General features: G+C 58.4%; 1 protein-coding gene across 2 annotated transcripts; it reads right to left on the bottom strand.

Annotated features, from left to right (window-relative positions):
- Positions 1-7,791: 7,791 nt before the first annotated feature.
- Positions 7,792-17,850, bottom strand: TLE5 (TLE family member 5, transcriptional modulator). 2 transcript variants are annotated; one of them, XM_052801717.1, is made up of 7 exons: positions 17,681-17,850; positions 17,080-17,177; positions 15,493-15,556; positions 12,989-13,033; positions 11,329-11,391; positions 9,736-9,810; positions 7,792-9,053 (listed from the first exon to the last, which is right to left on the bottom strand). In XM_052801717.1, exons 1-7 carry the CDS (start codon positions 17,705-17,707, stop codon positions 8,835-8,837), a joined length of 591 nt encoding a protein of 196 aa, XP_052657677.1. In that variant the 5' UTR covers positions 17,708-17,850; the 3' UTR covers positions 7,792-8,834. The 2 variants fall into 2 exon arrangements, with proteins under 2 accessions (XP_052657677.1, XP_052657676.1); XM_052801716.1 differs by having other exon boundaries at positions 7,792-9,056; positions 17,681-17,847.
- Positions 17,851-21,238: the final 3,388 nt, after the last annotated feature.

Genomic DNA, 21,238 nt, shown 5'->3' with positions numbered 1-21,238 from the left:
GCCATTGGCTGCCGATGCGGGAGCGCCAGCCAATCGCCCTGCACCGTTCCCACATGGGTTCGTGACGCCACATACCGGGAAAGCCAATGAGAAACGACAGGGCCGCCGCGGCCCCAGCGGAGGCGCCGCGCGGCACGCTGGGAGTTGTAGTTCGCCATTCGCTGCGCCGTGCGCGGCGGCGGCCGCCCGGGGCCGGCCCGTCCCACCCGCTGCCCGCCGGGGGCCCGGGGAGGCAGCGCCCGCCCCTCTCCGCCTCTCGGGCGGGCTCGGCCCAGAGCCGCCGGGGCTCCCGCCGCGGGCGGCCCGGGCGGGCGGACTACGCGGCCCACCAAGCCTTGCGGCGGCCGCCGGCTGCCACTCAAAGTAACGTGGGGCGGCGGAGCCCAGGGCCGCGCTCCGCGGGCGCGGGGGTCGGGGGGGACCGCGGCCCCGAACGGGCCCGGAGCCGCCGCAGCCGCCGGCCTCGGCCTCCCTGCGGGCCCTGGGGCTGCCGCGGCCGGTAGCGCCGGGGGAGGAGCGGGGAGGGGGGGGGGAAACCCCGGCGCCGCGGAGGAGGAAGGAAACCCCCGAGCGGCCCCAGGGCCGGGGCGCTCGGCTCTGCCGCGGAAGGCTGCCGGTGGCTCCCGGAGAGCGGCTGCGGCGGCAGCGGGGGCCGGGCCGGGCCGCCCCGGCCGCAGCAGCTCCGCACCCGCCGCCGCCGCTGCGAGCCCACCGCGCGGTTCTCGGGGTGCCGCCGTGCCGTTAACCCGGGGCGGGGGGGGGGGAAGCGAAGCGCTGGGCTCGGTGCCCCCTCCGCAGCAGGGGCAGGCACAAAGAAAGGCGGAGCTGGGAGCCGATCCCGGCCCCGGGGGGAGCGGGGGCCGCCCCCGCCCCTCGCCAGCATCGCGACCCCCCCCGCCCCGGCCTTCCCCCGGTGGGGCCGCGGCCGGGATCCTGACCCACCCGCCCCAGCCCAGCTTGCCGCCGCCAGCCCGAGCCCCCGGCCAGGCCACGGCACAGGGGCAGCTGCGGGCACCGGCCCCCAGCCCCGCGGGGCAGGCCCGTTGATCTGCGGCCAAGCGCCCTGCCCCGAGAGCCCCTCCCGCCCCACCGAGGGGCCCTGGCCCTGTCCCCCACGACCCTCCAGCTGCAGCCTGCCGTGAAGCCACCACATTTGAGGGTGGTAACGGGAGAGTGGGGAGCAGGCCTTAAATATTGCAGGAACCGACTGCACCTGGGCACGGCACAGGCAGGCACAAGGTTAAATATTTAATGCCTCACATTTCATCCTAATCTTTTATTAATTGCATTATTTACTTGCTGCATGCTGGCAGCGGCTAGGGTGGGGGCAAGGTGGTGGGAACCAGAGGCTCTCCCTCCTCTCCCTGCCCTGCACCATCCCAGGGCTGCCTGCTGCCACTGCCCCCTCCCCGCGGTGCCCTGGCCGGGACTAGGGGCCTTCCCGTGGCAGTGGACAGGCTGGCAGGGCTCAGGGGCCCCCCAGCCCCAAACGGTGCCCGAACGAGCGGCCGGCCCCTGTCCAGCCCCAGCCTCTGTGCTTTCCCCTCTGCCTTCCCCAGCTGTGGGCGTTCACTGGCAGATCCAGTGCTGCAGATGGGATGGCCAGTAGCCCAACACCTCAGCTCCAAAGCCCTTGAAAAAAACCTTCCTTTCGTGTATGCATGTATACATGTGTGTGTATGTCATATCTGCACATATGAATATATGTATTTTAATCCAAATGTAAGGTTTTAGAGAATTTATTTTTGGTTTGTTGCCTTACTGGGGGAGTTGTGTGTTTTGGTTTTTTTTTTATTTAAGGCAAGTGTTTTTTCAAAAGCTGGAAACATTTCAGATCGTGTTTCAAGGGAAGGCGAGGCTGAGAAGATGTTTTGCAGCATTTTTTCAAAACTCCTTACCAAAAATTGCTGGTTTTCCTTAGGCAGTTTCTCTGCTCTCCTGTCTTGGAGAGCGACACAGGTAAACCTGGAACAGGCAGCTCTAGGATGATGGATGTCACACATGTCTTCATCACCCTGCATTAATGATTGACGTGGGCCCTGGAGCAGGACAGCCTGTAACCCAGAGATTAATTTGCTTCAGCATGCTCTTGGCCTGGGAAGAAAACAACCGCAGTTAACCCTTTGCACCCACAGGCCTCTGGATGTACCAGGAAAGGGAGCTGGTCACACTCCTCCCTCCGGGTGCCCAGACACGAGGTGCAGGGCAGAGGATGCAGCTCACAGCAGCCAGCAAAGCCAGTCTGAGACCCGGCTGCTGCCGCCTGCTGCAGGATGCTCAGCCGGGGGCCCAGCTGCTCCCTGTGGCAGCCACACACTTGTGCCTGGTAGCAGCAGCGCTTGGAAGAGCCCCAAAGGATGAGGGCGTTTGAAATCCACGCCAGGATCGAGAGGCAAGTGCTGTAAACAGCCCTTCTGTTTATAACCAGTGGAGAAACCAAACAAGCCCAGGCTTTGGGATACTCAGGAGCTCCATTTGAACCCAGATCCAAGCAAAACAGATTGCTGCTGCTGGAATTACCCCAACGATTTTACCTTTCAGCTCCCTCCCTAAACACCAGCCTGGGGCACAGGAACACGCAGCCTCCTGCCCTTGCCAGGAAGGGTAGTACCGGCTGTGTCCCATGGGTTGTCATGTCTCTCCCCACATGCCTCCTTTGTGCAGCCTCCTGTACCCAGCACATCTCCAGAGTGGATGGTCAAGGGCAGAGACCATCATGTTTCTCAGAGCTGCCTATGTGTGACCAGGGCTCGCCACTCTTGGGGCAGCTGAAGCCTGCACACACAGAGTCTCTGCTCCAGTGCCTGATCTGAAACCCTCCTGGGTGCTGCTTCTCCTGCCTGCTCTGCTCAGCTCCATCCCTTCCAAATGCAGGCAGCGGGCAGGTCAGTGGGGGAAGAGCCATGTGCAACCATCTCACACCCAAGGAGGCTGCTCTGATAGTGCAAAGCCACCACGTGTCCACCTTTGCAGGTGTATTTGCTGGCCTGGCAGGAGACAGCCGGGGCTGGGAAGGGAGCAGGGGGCACGGCTGGGACCCAGCATGGCCTCAGTCTCCTCGTGGCAGCCGGGAATGCCCCGTTCTTTGCAGACTGGCTCCCTGCACCTGCCTCTTTGGGTCCACGCAGGTTCAGGGCCTGTTGACTTTAAGCACATGGGCAAGCTCAGCCTGGGCTGGGATTTTTTGGCATTTTGGGTTTGAATGCAAGGTTTCTGGGTCAGTAGGGCTGTTATGGGGTGGTGGGGAGCAGAACTGGGGGCACCAGATTTAGAAGATTCAGATTTTTCCCTCCTGGGACTCAATCGGCCGGTTTGCCGGGTGTGTGGAAGCAGGGACCGAAGATGACCATGGTATTTCCAAACCATCCCATTTTCAGCTTCTCACTTGCATACTCGAATGAGGAGGCTTGAACTTGGCAGAGCTGGGTTCCTGGCACCCTCAGACAACGTGAATTTCCCTGGGCATTTATAGCAGCAGCTGGCACAAACAGGGGCCTTATCCTGGCTGGAGTCTGTCCTGGAATGAACATGAGATGAGAAGGGAAACTGAGGGAAGGGACTGGCAGCAAGTCAGCAAGAGCTGGGCCAATGCTGTACTAGAAATCAAGGTTCTCCAGCACCCTGTGCCACGCTCCTGGGACCAAACCACAGGTCCCCATCCCTGGGCCCCAGTGCTGTCGCCTGGTCTTTAAAGCCACGTGTTCCCAGAGTGTCTGCAAGGCAAACCGCACGCAGGAGCCAGGGGAGCTGGGGGGGTTCTCCTGCCATGCCCGGGCAGGGGCCCCCCTGCATGTTGCAGAGCCGGTGTGCTCCTGCCCGCAGCCCCTGCACTGCTGCCCTCCCACTGTGCCAGGATCACCTCGTGACCATGGGGCTGTGGACCCCGGGGGACGCCTGCAAAAGAGATGTGGGAGCCCTTAGAGCAACCCAACAGCTGACAGACTCTCAGCTCTGGCGCTGCCTTCGATCTGTATGTTGGCTCCTGTTTGCACTTACCGGCTCTGAGTGGTTTTTAATTATTGATGCCTCTTTTAGCTTTTATCTTGTGCTCAGTGCAGCCAGGAAGGGCTTGGCGTTCCTGCATTAGTGATGAATTGGGAAGGAGGCCCTGCTCCACCACACTGCAAAGCATTCCTGGCTTGCAGGCTGTGCCATTGTTTCAAGCAAAGCTGCGCTGAAAAATGAGGAGGGTGGGAGCGGGAGGGGGATGTGGTGGAGGCGATTCCCGCTGCTGCCACCGAGGCGACAGGGATCTGTCCTATGGGGAAAAAGCTGAAGGGGATGGACGGAGAGTCAAACAGGTGTGGAAATCTCCTTCACCTGCTCACCTCATCAAGGAGGAAAGATGCCATTTTATGACCCGTCCAGCGACAGGCAGGTGGAAGGGGGGGGGGCGGGGAAGAGATGCGAGATATCAGAGTTTTGCCAAGCCCCTAGCAGCTGCAAGCAGGAATCGATGTCAAACCTACGCTAAATGCTGTGCTGCTCTGTGGTCAGGGCATGGGGCGCTGATGGATGGGGTCCTGCCCTCTGGACTCGGCCAGCTCCCCATCTGCCACAGCCGAAGCCCTTTGGACAGCGGGACAGTGGCTGTCACTAGGTGCTCTCTATCCCCTTTTAATGAGCCAGGGCTTTGCCAAGTTTTTCCAAGGATTCTGGTGCCAGGAGAGCTGGTTCTCAGCCTGTCTGCCTGTGTCCCTCTCCCATTCTTGTATCACAACCTCTCATGCATAAAGAGAAGGGGTTTCTCTTCCAGGAGCCAGTCTTAAACCATCCCTGATCAGCAGAGCTTTGGAGGCCCCACGTCACCTGCTTCTCATGAGCATTGAGCCTCTTCTGCCAAGGCAGGAGAGGAGCTCATGGCTCTCGTCATGAGAGAGATTACAAGGCAGAGCAGCCTGTTTGGAAGGAGAGAAGCTGTTTCCTCAAGTCTGCAGCTACTGGGGGAGTCATGAGGGAGGTATTTTTAACCCTTTTTTTGATGCTGGTATGGGTTAGATTTGCAGATTTTGGTATGCAGTTAGATTTGAGCCCAAATCTGGTAAGGTGCCCTATGAAATGACTCCCTTCAGAGATCCAGAAGCAAATGCAGCAGTTGCAAACAGAGCCAGGCTGGAAGCATGGGGAAGTGCAGCACTGCTCATCTGTGGGATGGGATAACGGGGTGCCTCCCACCTCCCAGAGAAATGCTTTGGGAGCGAAGCTAGCACGCTTCAGGAATGGGTCATCAAGGGAAGCAGGACTGGAGCACGAGGTTCCACTCAGCATCTGCTGGGAGGTGCAGGGGATTTGGAGAGCGCAAAAGCTCTGTCTTTATACTTTACAGTGGGTCAGTCTCCGGCAGGGAGCAAGGAGATATCCACAGCCCAGTCAGGAGCAGCTCCCCGGCCCCAGCCTGCTGGCAGCTGAGGATGCTCAGCCAGCAGCCTCATGGTTTGTTCGACCCCTTGCCCACTGAACGGAGGCTGCTAATTAGCTCTAACAACAGGGACGTCTGTTCCTCTGAAATCGCCAGCCTGAAAACACCCCAGACCAATTTCTCCTAAATCCTCCTCCCTTGCACATCCATCAGGAATAACATCCACTTATGGTGCTCCCTACCCCCAGGCTGAGTTTGAACCAGTGACCTCGAGGTGAAAGCGCTTGAAAAGCTCCAGCCCTCCCCACAGCCAGCACGCTCCCAGCGGGGTTTTCAGCAGCACTTATAGAGCAGAGATGGTTTTAGCAACTGTCGCATCGCAGCAGCCCCAGCCCGAAGCTGTGTTGGCCTTTCACATCAGAAACCTGCTCGCTCAGCGTCAGCGAGGCCCTCAGAGCAGCTGCAAGACCATGGGGTCAGACTGCAGCTATCGGTAGCGTTTCAGCCAGCTCCTGACCGGGAGCCCCTGTGCAGTGCCAGGGAGGGGGGGGGCAGGCATTGGACCCGTCCGCCCGGTGCTCCAGCCCCACCAAGGGTGCTGAGGTCAGGCCAGCCCCTGCCACACAGCAGCAGCTCTGCTCTCGCCACGGGCTGTGCTCTGGATCTGCCCCGCCACGGCCAAGGAGCTGGCGGCGATGGCTGCTTCCCAGAGCACAGGCAATGGCTGCATCAGGAGCATCGGGCCCTGCACAGGGTGCCCGGTTTGGCGGGGGACAGGGCTGAGACCCTCAGGCAGCCCTGCAGAGTCCCAGCCAGCAGCCAGAGTTCAAAGACGACCACCACTGGAGCCGTGCTCCTCCACAGACCCCCCTGTCCCTTGCAAGCCTGTGCTGGGAGCCCTGCCCCAGCCATCCCCCGGATCATGCTGGCGAGGCATCACAGGCAGATAACGGCAGCATTGTCAGGCCCTCGCGCTGCTCACAGGCTCTGTAACCCATCCAAAGCCACCGCGCGGTTGTGCCAGGCCTGGCCGGCACTCCCAGGACAGTGGGACACGGGACCGAGCCACACACCAGTCCTTCCATCCCCTCTTTGCAGCAGGCTGGTCTGCACCTGAAGAAACCCATCAGAAGCAGCACTGGGGAAGGGGCCGAGCAGAGCCGCAGCCCCGGCGGGCTTTCATGCAGCACCATGCACCTTTCCTCAAGCCTCTCCCACCTTGGACCCACTGCAGCAGACACAGCCCCAGCCCGAAGTGCCGCCACTCTGGAGCCAGACCTGGTCCCAGGCCTAAGCCGGTTCAGCAAACCCCATCAAAACTCACCCTCAGGCGTTCAGCCTCATCTTTGCCCAGCGCCAGCAGGACAGAGGCACAGTGGCCACTGCTCCCCTTCTGGCCTTCACCAGGGCCCCCATCTGCACCACCACAGTCCTTGGACCTCAGTGGGCAGCTGGGGGCACCGAGACACAGCCCCCCCAACACTGCTTCCTTCGCAGGGGAAGGAAGTTTTCCCACTCCAGCTGGCCTGGGAGATACAGAGGGGAAGATGTTATCAGGGCAGAGCAGGCTCTGAAGCCAGAGGACAGCTCTAATTATTGAGAGCCAATTCCATTACAGCAATCTCAGCCCCAGGGCAACACAGGCCAGATTTTCCAGAGGGGCTGAGTGCCACAGAAGTAGCTTATCCTCTGCACCCACAGGAAAAATGAATTATGCACGTGCAGAGCAGACCTGCGGCAGCCCACAGGGACCATTCCAATGCATTACCAAACCACGCCGCTCCTGCTGCAGCAGAGAGCCGATAGCCCTTGGTGGCACTTCCCTCCAAACCTCCCTGCTTTTTATCTGGAGAGCTCCCAGATCCCGTTCGCCACCACCCACTTTCCAGTTTGTTTTGGCTTTGCCTGGGGATCCTCCTTGCCCTGGCTCCAGCAGACTCCAGCCAAAGCTCCAGCATAGGCACAACGCTCTGCCAGGATGCCTGTGGGAGGGATAGCATCCCAGAGCAGGATGCGGGCAATGAGGACCGTCCTCATTCTGCCAGCAGCTGTGGAGACAAGAGCAGGAGAGAAGCCAGAACCAGAGGTGCCAATGTTAACCCCGCTCCTCCTGGCTCACAGAGAAACCTCCAGAGAGAGGGGGAGAAGGGCCCCCCCCCAGGAAAGGCACCGCATCACACCAGGTAAGGTGGGGACTAGTCTGGGACACGCTCACCTGGAGGAGGGAGGGCAGCTCTTCCAGACATCTCCCACAGCCTGCTGGGAGCTGTGACAGCACATGGGGAAACTGAGGCAGGGTCCAACATTAGCCAGCAAAGCTACCTGTTCTCCCCAACCGATTCCCCTATCACAGGGGGTGGGGGGGCAGGAGAGGGAGGAAAGTATTTTAAAGTCATCCCAAAGGCGGCAAGAAAGCAGGCAGCAAGTCACAGTTTTAACCAACCTTCTTATTTCTTTATTTGAAAGGCACAGCTTGTACGTCCTTGATACAGCATTTTCAGTTCCTCTTATTATAGGTCAAGTGATTAAACACAAAAAGCAAAACAAGATCTTTCTAAAGGACTATATACAAACACCAGATTATTATTTAATTTTATTCTTTTTTTGTTCCATTTTTGTTTTTTTAGAAGACACGCTAGCGCACGGAGATAAGAACAGAGAAAGCTGCTGTATCCTCTACACGGGGGCGCGGGAAGGGGGAGGACCAGGAAAGGCTCTCAGTCTGTCTGCCCCTCTGCCCAGCTGCCCGAGCCCCCCAAAGCCGGGTGCTATGCCGAAGGGGAGCAGGTGGCAGAGGCTCCCCCTCCAGCCCAAGGCCAAGGAGCAGCCGAGGAGAAACCCCGGCAGCCGGAGCGTGTCGTACTGCCGCGGTGCCGCGGGACTGGTTAAGAACAGATACATGCAGAACAGCAAGGTGCCGGCCTGGTATTAGTGCAGGAGGGGCGCAGGGAGGGCAGGGCCAGGGCAATGCAACGAGATCAAGAGCGCTTGGGGAGGGAGGAGATGGTTTCGGGGCAGGGATCCCAGCAGGGAGTTGTGCAGAAACCGTTAGGATCAAGGGGCATCTTTAAATACCAAGGGGGGAGCGGCGGGCAGAGGGGAGTCACGTGGCACCGAGGAGCTGGGACAGCCGGGGGGGGCACGCAGCCCCAGAGCAGCCCAAGCCAGGCTCTGGCTCGGCTCTGTGACAGAGCAGGACCGGGGACGGGGAAGCCAGGCTGGGCACAGGGAGAGCACGATCGGCCACACAGTTACTGCTATGGCGCTTGCATTGCTGCGGAGCAGCCCATCCGCTGGGATGGTGGTAGGGGCATCCCCCAGGCACTGCTGCCCATGGGAAGAGGCCTGGCAAGCTGCCACCAAACACAAGCCCCCGCGATTCTGCTGCGCAGCAACTAGAGAGATACTGCATCTTGCATTAACCCGCCCCCCCCCACCCCCCAAACAGTCCCCTACCCCCGGCCTCCCAGTCACTCTAATCCGATTTCTCCCCGTCATCATCTTGGTGGGCATCCCCGTCGTGGCCGTTCTTGTCCTCCTTGGAGAGGTGAGCCTGCGAGCCCAAGGCTGAGAGCGAGAGGAGCCCGGTGCCGGCACTGACAGCAGGGAGGGATGGGGGCTGGAGGCCCACGGGGAGTGGAGTCAGAGGCAGAGCGAGGGCTTGGAGCTGCGACAGCTGGTGAGCTTGAAGCTGCTGCTGTAGAGAATGATGGACAGACAGGAAGACAGGAGAGGGCTATTGTCATTTTGAGCGCACTTGGACCCCAACCCAAGGGCCTGGGCTGTCCAGACAGACTGTGCCAGCAGCCAAGCTTAAACCAGGGACCTCGAGGTCCTGGAGAGCACTGCAGCCTCGGGACGGGGGGGAACAAAACAAACCACCAAAACATTCTGGAGTCCTTGGGCTGCGACAGCCTCAAGAGAAGACTCAACAGCATGTCCCCAGCACGACACACAGCCCCTAGCCCACAGGACATCTGGCCTCAGACTCTGGCATGCTCCAAGGATGCGGTTAAAGCCCTCCCAACCTTGACCAAGAACAGATGGTGTTTTCACGTCAAGGAGCTGCTGCGGTTCCTGCTCAAAACCAAAGCTCCTCTCCTTGCACCCTGCTGGGACGGAGCAGGAATCCGTGCTCCCCTGCAAACCCATGCCCATATCATAACAAGTCTGGACAAAACCAGCCCCATGCCAGCAGGGCCAGCCCAGCACTCACAGCCTCATCCCAGCAGGGCTACAGCACTGCGCATAGAACAGCCAGCTCCCAGCACGCGGGGCACATCCCCAGGATATGATTCCCCTGCCCAGCTCTGTCTCAAAGGCCAAAGGCACGGATTCCCATCCCTCTGAACCCAAACTAAACATGCATCACGTACACGGATGATGGAGTTCAGTTCTGGTGCTGTAACCTGCTTGGCTCGTTCAATGGCTCCCAGGACTTGCTGCTGATGCTGGTGTAGAGAGAACAGAGGAATTCAGGGTCATTTCTAGTATCACAGGGAAGGAGAACATGGACCCAGCCCTGCTGGGTCTGACACACTCACATGTACATTATCTCAGCTGCTAGCACTGAGATGGCAGGGCACAGAGGCAGGCTGGTTAACCCCATAGCTGGAGACACCTGCACGCACTTCATTTGTGACAAGGACCTTACACCACTGAGGCCCACGGTAGTGAGAAGCAGGGAAGGAGGCATGCTTGCCTCGTTCCAGTTCCTCACCACGGGGTTAAGCAGGTCCCCTCTTACTCCCATCCTTGTCCCGCTCTGCACAGGCTCAGCGATCCTTGGCCAGAAGGGCTCTAAGGTGGGCAATGCCTCCCACCCTGCCTCCCCTCCTCTACCCAGAACTGACACAAAGCAAGTCCCCCTAACGAACAAAACAAGCCCTAAAATCAGAAGCTCTTGGGAAGCTCCCCGCTCCTTGGGACACATCCCGGGTCCCAACTGCAGCAGCTGGAAGACGCTGCTGTAGAAGAGCCCAGCACAGCTGCTCCAAACACAAACAGGAAAAACAGCTGCATCACAAACTTTAAAAAATAAAGGACAACTGTACTTGCTCTGAGAGCACAAGGTCTCTGAACACCAGGCCTGTCCATTGCACTCCAGCAAGTAGATTTTTCTTTCCATTTTGGCAGCGGGACAGGGTTGGGGAGGGGGAAGGGGTTGCATTAAGATGCAAAAGGTTTAGTTGTGGCTTAGTTATTAGGCAGCTCTGATCTGATCAGCAAGCCACTTTGTCTTCCCTGAGAACAGGTGGGCGGGAAAAACACAGCCTGTCCCCCAACCCCACAGCTAACCCAGACCAAGAAACACAGCCTCCATCCCACAGCTAGTCCTGACCAATAAGAAAAGCCACAAGAACAGCAGTGGAGTTTAGCCTCTGTAGGGTTGTATGGGGAGATGGACAGATATGGCACTAGAGGTGCTTCATCTTCCTCCTGCCTCGAGCAGCAACTCCCAGGCACTCCCAATCAGTTTCTCAGGGGAGTGGGAGGAGCCCATCAGCTGCATTAATTAATGAGGCAGAGGAACCAGATCTCAAGGAGGAGCCATATGGAGGGTTTTGGTTTTTGGTTTTTTTTGTTTTTTTTTTTTTTAAACACCCTCCTCCCCCAATTAGCCACCCAAAGCTCCTACCACCCATGCAGAAGTGGCCAATGACTCAGAAATCACAGGCAGGAGAGAACAGAGCCCATCTTTGTCCACAGCCACCAACAAAGGGGACAGACAGGCACATTAGCCACCGCACAGTGCCTGGGGGGCTGCTCAGAGGCCTCCAGGCCAAACCGGTCTGGAAGCCCTTGTCCCTGCACAGGGGCTCAGAGCAAGCAACGAGGTTTCCCAGGCCAGGAGCACGGAGCTGCCCATATGGGAGGGCCGCAGCACCTTGCTGTCCCACAGCAGGACGGGGGCCTCCGCTCCCCTCTGCCAATGCGCCCCAGAGCCAAGGCCAAGCCGGGGGACTCACCTCTTGTGAAAGGTAGGGCAGAACCTGTGCACAAATCCCATTTAGCCTCTTGACGATTTCAGCCTAGAAGGTGGGAAGAACAGAGAGGAAAGGCATCAGGCAGCTTGGGACTGACCATCCTCAGCACTGGCTGCTCCACCTTCCCCCTCCCCAGGTAGGGCCCGACTCCCCGAACGGCCCCAAGAAAACAAACTCCCGCCAGAAAGATGCTGGCAGCATCCTGGTGCCATGGTGGGGTCACCTCACTCCCAAGGCCCCTCCCTACATAGTTAAATGCATGAATGCTGCTGACTGCAAAGAGCACGATTTCAATATTCTTTCCATCTCCAATATTCATTTAACGAATTGGGAGCAACCAGAGAGGAAACTTATTATAGACCCAGGTGGGGATGCGTTGAATTACATTTGCCATGTGGACACAGACACACATGCTGCCTCCACCGAGACCCCCCCACTCTGCCCTGGAGACTGGCTGCTCAACCTCCTCGGACTCCCCTTCCCAAAGGCAAGCGTTTGCCATTGCCAGCCTCCCCACAGCCGAGCTGCAGGACTGGGGCTATTCAGGGAGACCACAGGGACTGGGCAGCTTCTTCATTAGTCTCATACAAGCAGGTGGCAAATTTTGGGGTGTTAAATGCTTTCTCCTGGGAAAGAGTAAAGCTACCAGCCCTTTGCAAATCACTTTCCAATGGAGTCAAAAGAAATACAGAGCCAAAGGGTTTAGGCATGCACCAAAACCAGCCAGGAGGGCCCCACCAGCACCACAGGGGAGCAGACTAGGCTGGGAGACAGTTGACAGGACAGCAGTGAGGATTCATGGCTCAGATCCTTTACCAAGATGCAGGTTTTCCCAGGGAAGCCAGTCTCGTGGGCTTACCAACAAGGGCGATGGGATCAGAGGCATCAAGTGCCTTTGTGGGGAGCAGAATTGTGCTAAGCAGCTTATAACTGAGCCACGACACACAGACAACTTTGTGACTTGAAGCTGAATCCAGATAGTCAGGCTCAGAGGAGGCTCATGTTGTTAACAGAACAGGTAATTAGCCACTGGGGATAATTAACAACTTAACCACCAGTGAGGGTAATGAACAAACTTATCCAGGCTGCAGCACTGTCTCCATCAGAAGGAGGCTTTCTTAGAAGGTCTGCCATCATGTTACATAATGACAGCCCAAGAGAAGTGCTCTCTGGCCCAACTGCAGCAAGAGCCTGGGGGAAGCCAAAGGTGTTTTTCATGTTGGGGTGATCACAACAAGCCTTCCTAGGCACTGGGGAAGGAAGCAGGGCCAGGAACCCACCCGGGGCCTGGGAGGAGGGTGGGAGGGACCCAGGGTCATCTCCTGCCCTCCACCCTGGGTTTGCGTCTGCTGACCAACTCTGAGCCGCAGCTCCAGACCCTGCCAGTGTCCAGTGCTTAAATACCTGTTCAGGCCCTGGGGAGAACTAGAGCATGCCTGCAGCCCAGGGTGGGAGCCCTCAGTCTGGGCACTGCGATCCTGAGAGGTGGGGGGAGTCCCTGCATTTCGAAGGCAGCTCTGACATTTTACAGGTTCATGGCATTTCTTGTTCCTGAAATACCACTGAAGTGACAGAGGGCAAAGCACAGCAGACAACCCACCCTCCCCAGGAATTAGAGTACTTGGAAATGCCTTCCCCCTACCTGTTTGTGCATTTCAATATTCAGCCCGTAGGACATCTCGTAATACTGTAGAGCAGGAGAGAAGAGAACAAAAGAAATTGTAAGTCAAGTCCCCACCAGGTAAAGTGGCTCCATACAGCAGTGCTGGGAACTACTACTGCTTTCCTAGCAAGGTCTTCTACAAAGGCTGGGCAAGGATGGAAGGAGAGAAGAGGCCAGCCCTAGGAAACAAAGACAGCAGGAGGCAAACACAGAGACCCCCTCCAGGTCTAAGGCAGAACCACCGAGCCCGGACGCTCCCTACCCACCCTGCTCCAGCCTCACACTGCTGCCAATGGAGACCTGGGAACTTGCTGACAGGGCCCCATGCAACACCCCTCACAGACAGCTTTCAGCAGTCTGCATCAAGATGAGAGTGAGTGATGCTGCTTCAAACCTGGAAAAAGGCTCAGGGCTCCACAGACTTCCATATCCACAGCCAAAAGAGAGGCAGCCTAATTCTACAAGCTTTGCCTAGCCAATATCCTAAAGCCCACACGGCTGCTTCAGCAGCAAATGGAAGAGATCACAACTGGGCTTCATCTAGCAAGTAACACATTCAGCTGCACACAGCTCCAGCTGTTTGGGAAGAAGCTATGTGGAAAAAACCACACCAAAAAAACCACCCAGAACCACCCTCCCCCCCCCCCCCCCCCCCCAGCAGCAACAGGCAGCTACAGAGCAATCTACGGTCAGGAGAAGCCAATTCTTGACCCCTGGAAGAAGCGGTTTTAAGGCTGATGTTTGAGAGTTTAGAAATTCCCTCCCTCAGCTTGCAGGCTGCAATCCTGATTCTTCCAAAGGGAAAGAAAAATCCACATCTGCGCTCATCTAATTCAAGGAGAAGATCACTGGCGTTTTGGTACCAATGCCACAAGTCTGAGAAGCACCCAGCTTGGTATTGCCATGATCTCAGTCTGCTCTAACACTGCTGCTGGCTCTCGAGGCTTCTTTGCATTCTGAAGACTGAGCAGGAAGCAGGAGCCTGACTCCCAAGCTGCTAATTGTGACTTATTCAAAAAATCAGAGCAGCTGTAGCAGCTTTGCACATTCACAGAAACCCTCCTCTTTGCTTCCCGTGACTTGCTGTGGTGGGGAGCAACAGCAGCTCTGTGCGACTCCAGCTCAGCCATGCAGACAAGGCAGGAGCTGCTGCGCCTGCAAAGCCTCAAATGCTGTACAACAAGCAATAACCCTTCCCCTCTGCCGCCAACCTGCTGATGGTAACCTGGATCAATTCTGGTGACCATCAGCATTAAGGTAAAAAAAAAAAAAAAAACATATATCAGCCACACCTGGAGATGAGAGTCTCTATGCAGGCTGCAAGACCCAGGAAGCAATCATTTATCAGTGTGAATGTGGCAGGCTTCCTCATTAATATACAAGGAAAGCTGTGACCTCTTCTTGTCCCCAGCCCCAAGCATGCCTTGCTCCCCACAGTCTCAGAGTCTGGACATACGGGCAGTACAGGAGGATGGATGGAGGGGCCAGCTCCCTTATTTCTGGTTCTAAAGTCCTAACTCTGCCCTAATACAGAGCTGCTGTATTAATTTCTACATCTTATCTCTTCCTTCCAGGGCAGGTGCAGCAGCTGGTAAGCAGGCACCAGCTCATCTTCATGGACAGTATCACAACCTCCTGTTAACTCCCTGATAGGAAAGGAACAGACCACAGCTTTGCCTGGCACCCCTCCCGTCTGCTACAAGGGCTCTTCCACACGTGGGAAGACAGAAGCATTACCTGGCAGGCAAACCATCACCCTGCCTACAAGAACATGGCTGTTTCCTGGCAGATTTCTCTTTAGAGAGTTACGACTAACCCTGCTGCCCGCATGTGACATCATGTCTCATGCCTTTACCAGGCACTGCCCTGGGATTTGCTGGGACACACGCACTGGTGAGACGTGCTAGCACTTAGCACCACAGCTCTGCAAGGCTGCCAGGGTCACGAGAAGGCGCAGAGGGTTTAGCTCTTGCGCAGCAGCTGGTTTCTGCTTCCAACTCCCACCAGGCTTGTGGGGTTTCCCAGCTTCACGACTGCTCAGAGCACTGCTTTGTCTTTCACCAGCCATGACTCTCCGTGAGTCCCCAGACGCCTGCACACCAGCACCTTGCAGCTCCTTCTGGGGTGCATAAGAGCTGTCACTTCCCCCAGGGCACAGGGAGTAAGGTCAAGCAGCCAGTCAGTGGCAAGGCCAAGGACCCCATCACCACCCATCAAGCAGTCAGCCACTGGGCCCATCAGTTTTCTACGTCCAACAGTTCTCTGCTGCTTCCCCGCACTTCAACAATCCACTGCATGCAGACAACACAAAATATAGAAAAGCCCCATTTTCAGAAAAGCCAATGCCAGCCTTGCCTGGAGGCCCGCCGCTCCACGGGGTGAAGGCTCCCTGCCAGGCAAAACTCAGGCACAGGCACCTGCTCACCACTGGAGTCCCCACCCGCGCCACCCACATGCTCTCGGCTGCTGGGGCCGGTCCTTACCATGACGTAGTGACGCTGCATCTCCGATTTCTCACTGGCTAGTTTGTCACATTCCAACTTCAAGCTGAAAAGCCAGAAAACAGTAAGAAAACCACAAACAGGAGGTGAGAGAGTTGATCGCCACAGAGCAGCTGCTTCCTGCACGGCCCCATCCTGGCCAGGCTGGCTTCTCGGACACCACCATTCAGACTCCAAGGGGCAGTCAGAGCTGGGCCACAGCATGCTGCACAGCAGTGACCGCAACAGAGCCTGCTCCCACCTTCCCAGCTGGAGTCCCACCAACACACATTCAGGAGAAGCAGTACAAGGCTATCCACCAGCTGGACGCCGACCCCCCCCAGGCAAATCCTTTCGGCAGGAAGCAGAAAGCTGGGCAGAAGCAGAGGTGGCTGCCCAGGGAGGGGTTTGCCTTTCCTCAACTGATCGCTGGCAGCTGGGGATGGCTTCTAGCACAGGCCTGCCTGCAGCATTCAAGAGATGTTCCGATATAACTTCTAAACCAAAGCCAGATCCATTTCTGGAAGGTGGGGGGGGAGGCCCAAGTGCAGCACATCCCTCCAGAAGAAAGGATTTTTTTCTCTCCCCTAGGTTCTTCACACCCTTCAGAGAAAGTGCCGCTGCTCCCAGTGTTTTATGAGACTCCAACTCACCAGCCGAGCAACTGCAGCCAGCATGTGCTACGGTTTTATGTTTCAAACAAGAAACAGCTTCACCTACACAAAACCTGCTTCTTCTCGAACAGATTAAGTCCAAGGGGGTGGAGTGGGGTGGGGTAGGGGGATAGCCTCCCTTCCAACTGGCATGTTTCTTGGGTTCCCCTACTCCCTCGCTGGCACTGCCCAGAGACATGGGGACACCAGGAAATAGCCATTTTCCAGCAGTTTTTCTGCCTGCTCCTGCCAGAAGGACACCACCGCAAACCTGTGACCTGGCTGCCCAGCAGAGCCCAGGCTGGGGGAAGACAGGCAGGGAAGTCGCAGCTGCATGGCACCAAGGCCCTTGCCACAACCAGCCGCCTTGGAGCCTGCTGGGCCGTGGCAGAGGGCATCACCCAGTCGATTTAACCCAAGAGCTTCAAGTTTATTTCAGACACGCGCACATGCAAAGCAACAGATCATCACAAGCCAGCTTTCAGGTCAGCAGCAGTGTTTCCACACACACCCGCAGAAAAGCGGAAGCTTTTGGATTTAAGTGCTCCCTGCAGCATTCGCCGTCCAAGAATGGCAGCCAGCGAGAAGAACCGAGGAAAACTCCCAGCAAGACGCGGGAGGCCTGGCAAGCCTCCGCGCGGTCCTGGCCGAGCAGTGCTCAGAGTAAAGACCTTGGCTAGAGAGGGAAGACATACGTTCTCCTCTCCAGGCTCCCAAGCGGATGCAACCAATCCCCTGCCTTAGGTCCTCCTCTAGCCAAAGGTGACCAAAGCTACGTGACCGGGTCTCCGCCTTGGCATTCCCGCTCGGTCCGTGCAGCGAAGCAATGAAGCAGGAGAACCAGAGCGATTCTTGCGTGTCGTGCTGCCGCGTGCCAGCCCCGCGGAGGCCGTGGGGCAGACCCGGGCCGGGCCCGGCGGCGCACGGGAGCACGTACCTGTGGTACTGGGCCTGCAGGAGCTGGAACTCGTCCTTGATGCGGTCGCAGGAGTCGGAGGTCGTGAACTTCAGCTGCTGCGGCAGGTGAGAGGAGCCCTTGAACAACAGGAGACAGCGCTGGGCGCCAGGGCAGGCAGCCTGCCCGTCCCACCCGCGCAGCAGCCCCGAGCCCGCCCTGGTCCCGCCGCCCCGGGCAGGGCCGGGAAGCCGCGCCTCACACCGGGGGGCTGAGCCCCAGCAAGAGCCGGCCGGGCACCCCGAGGACCGGCGCGCTCAGGCCCGGGACGCGCCCAAGGTCACCCGTGGGGCCGCTGGCGCCCGGGCCCTTCCCCGGGCGCTGCCTCCAGCCCCGCCGCCCACCGGCGGCCGCCGGGGCTGCGGGGCGGGGAGACACCCGCCCTCTCGCTGCACGGCGGCGGGAGGCGCTCGGTCACCTCGGCCCCGGCGGGGCCGCCACAGGGAGGCCGAGCGGCCCCCCTCGCCGGGCCGGGCCGGGCCGGCCCCGCGGCCCCCGCCGCCCCCCGGTGCCCGGCCCCGCCCCGCGGCCCCGCCGCCGCCGCCCCGGCCGCGCCGGGCTCCCGCGCCCGGCCGCGTCGTACCGAGTGCCGGCTTTGTGGAAACATCATGTCAGGCTGCGGCTCGGCCCCCGCACGGAGCGGCCCGGTGCCGCCGCCCGCTCCCGCGCCCGCCGCGGCTCCCCGCGCCGCCGCCGCCTTTGTCCGCGCCGGGCCCGGCCGCCCCGGCCCCGCGGCCGCCCCGCCCCGGCCGCGCCGCTCGCCCCGCGCCGCTCCCGCCGCCCTGCCGCCGGCGCCTATTGTCTAATGGCGGCTGCGGCTCCGGCTCCGTCCTGCGGCTGCTCGGCACCACCTGCCGCCGCCGCCGCCTCCCCGGGCCGGGCGGGCCCACGGCCGCCCCCGCCCCCGCCGGTCCCCGCCCCCGCCGCGCGGCGCCGGCGGCCGCGGGCACCGGGCCGGGCCGGGCTGCGGGCTTGCGGGCGGCCCGGGGCCCGCCCGGGCCGCGGGAGCCGAGCGGGGACCCGGGCCGGCGCGCCGGGCCGAGGCCCCGCTGTCGGGCGCGACGGGGCCGGGGCCGGGCGGGCCTTTCGCCCACCAGCGTCTCCTCCCCAAGCCCTGGCCGTTGCAGTCCTGCCGTGGCTGCTCGGCGTCCCGTAGCTTCCCGGTGCTGCGGCCCGTCGGGTGTCACCCCGCTTTCCCCGGGCCCCTCTTCACCGCCGGTGCCCAGGCGGGACCCCAGGCTCAACGCCAGCCGCAGCCGAGGTGCGGAGCGCTGCCCCGCGGGGCCTGGGGTGCCGCCGGCTGAGCCAACGCAGCAGCTCGTCGCGGAGGCCTCGGGTTTACCCTGGACCGGGGTGACTCGGACTGAGGTCTGGCAGAGGTTTGCAGGGCAAACCTCGGTGCCTGCGGTCCCTGGCGCCAGGTCACAGGAGCCCTGGACAGTGCCGGGTCTCGCTGTGTGATGAGGCTTCTTGCCTTTCGCAGCTCTCTTGCGTCGGAGAGCATTGGCCTACCACCCAGTAAAGATAGTTCCTCTGGCTCCTGGCGCTGCATCTTTATTACATGGTGTTAGGGGGAAGGGGAAGCTTTGCTGTTAATGAAGCCACCGCTCCAGTTTCTTACAGGTTCTTAAACCTGATGCAACATTGCAGGAGCTGAACCGTGCTGGCAATGCAGGGAGTGCCATCAGATGCGGCTCATTTTCACATCCTTCCCCAAGTGGGAGAACAGCATTTGTTTACACAGGGGTTTGTTTTGCTTTATGTCAACGCTGCCTTTGCTGAGCATGAGGGAAGGCAAAGGCAAGGGAATCCACCTGCAACTGGCCCCAAACAAATCTCCCGTCTCCAAGCCACGGAAAATTCTGTTCTGGATGCAAACTTCGGTCCTAAACCTGCTGCCTGAGGAGCAGACCCTGCAGTTTGTGTCCCAGGGGATCGACTGCATCCCCACAGAGAGCAGAGAGGTGGGGACTTTAGCCACAAGACTTTATTGCTGGAAGGACTTTGTTGCTATGGGGCCTCTTGCAAGCCACACACACAAACGCCCCTGAGCTGAGGTGGGATCGGGTCCTTGGAAGCCAGCCTGAGAATAACAGGCAGGAATACGGCTGGCGCGTGTGAGCGCGCAGGGAGCTTTCATCAATTTCAGACGCTGCTCTCTGTCTATCCTTAAAAATCGGTACATTTTCTGATTAAAAATAAAACCCTACACATCATGACTCCAGCAAAGTGGGCTGGGCTGTTGTGGTATTTATTTTTAAAGAGAACAATATAGCAGCTGAGTTACTGTGACACCTCCTGCATATTGTGCAGTAGCTTTTTCACTTTAACATCTCCATATTAGTGAAAACTGTGACAGCTTCATACCAAGGATTATTAATAGTGCAGGCAGGCTTTATGTCCCTGCAGATTAAGGGTGGGAAAACAGGGTAGACAGTCTCCCCCTCAGCTGGTCAGCACCCTGGTCCCCTTTTTACATGTAGGGAAACAGCCACCCTGACTTGGGCTTTGCACAAGAGCAGTGAGGTGCAGTTTGTAACTGGTGTGTGCAGAAGACCAGACTAGGTCACTGCTGTCCCCTTGCAAAGCTAAGGCCTGCCTCTCTGGTGAGCTCTAGCTTCAGTAGGAGGCACTGGAGCAAGTCTGGAGCATGTCTCTGTTCCCTGCCAGGCTTGTCACCTTGCTGCCATGTGGGGGGAAGGAAGGGACAATGGCATGCAGAAGGGTTTGGCCCTCAGCTATGTGATGATTCAGATATGCAGTGCCTGGGTTGAGAGCTTTACCGTCCCTGGCCCCCAGCACAGAACAGACTGGCCTTGCAGGTAATAGTCCTCACTCCATTATAAGAATTAGGTATCTATTATAAAGATGATTATGCTAAGTGCAGAAGAAATGTGCAGCATGCAAATGCTATACTTTGAATCATGTGTTCAAAATCAGGGGCTGTGGGCTCTCCCCTGCACTCTGCAGTGGGAGTGCTGATGCAAGGTCCCTCACTAGGAGCCCACACATGTGGCCACTGAGAAGATGCTGGGCTGGGCCAGCTCATCCCAAGGGGAGCACCTGGAGCTTTGGATCCTCTTGCACAGCTGCTGCCTGTGGGGTTTGCACGGTTCAGACCGCTCCTGCTTTGTTTGCAGAAGGGCTCCCATGTTGTTCCAAAAAGTTACTCCTTTTAGTTGAAAAAAACTTTTGAGTGTATGTGTGGGTCAGGAGGCTCACATTTGCTGCTAGTTTGGAAGAACAGATATGTGTATTCCTGCAGCAGCTAGAGACCTAAACCACAACGTCAACTGCCCTGCACAACATGTACATGCACATAAGAAGGGATGGCCCCTAAATACATGGCAGGTTGTTTCTCCCATTTTACAGACTTTGCCCGTGTTAGAGGTGCTGAAGGATGATCTGCTGTGCTGTGCCTGCAGAGTGGTCGCTGTCTGTTAGTATCTTCCCATCCAGAATATTGCAGGGGTTGGTCACGATGCAGGACAGGACAAACTGAGAAGAGACCTCCAGAGTGGATGTCTCGCCTTATCGGTCCCCTCAGATAAGACGAGGAGGGCAGCCAGGGCCAAAGGTGTGTTCTTTACCCAGTGGGTGGCTGCCTTTTAGCACAGCTATGTACGCTCGGGAATATCAGTCTGCCTGCCAAGCCAGGTAGCATCTCTGCTTTCCTTTTCCAGCGCACCCCTTCATTGCTCATTTAGATATTAAACTTTCTTCTTTAGCTTGAATGAATTTTTTTGCAGTCGAGATAAAGCAGCAAAGTTGCCAAGTAGCAACCTGAAACAACAGGTATTCCTAATGATGGTAGGGCCAAAGCTGTGAAGCATTTGTCCTTGATACAAACAGGACCAGGTTCTTCCTGTGGCTGATGGACTTCTTTAAACAGCAATAATAATTACAAGAGTAGATTGAACTTCCCAGGAGACGATGCAGAGGCACTGTTCCTGGACCCCAGGCTGCCAGTATGAAGCTTCCCTCAGGCCAGCAGCACGCACCCTCCACGGCTCTCCCACGCAGTCCCCCAGCTCAGACCCTGGCCTCCGGAAAGGGCTCACGGTGCCTTTCCGAGGCACGTGGCAGGGGGAATGGCTGGGCAGCCACACCGTCAGCTTGCTGGCAGCTTTGGCCCCAGCCG

Source organism: Harpia harpyja, chromosome 11, assembly GCF_026419915.1.
Source record: "Harpia harpyja isolate bHarHar1 chromosome 11, bHarHar1 primary haplotype, whole genome shotgun sequence".
Lineage (NCBI taxonomy): Eukaryota > Metazoa > Chordata > Aves > Accipitriformes > Accipitridae > Harpia > Harpia harpyja.
Note: the sequence above shows the minus strand (reverse complement) of the source record. Positions and strands in the feature narration are given on the sequence as shown.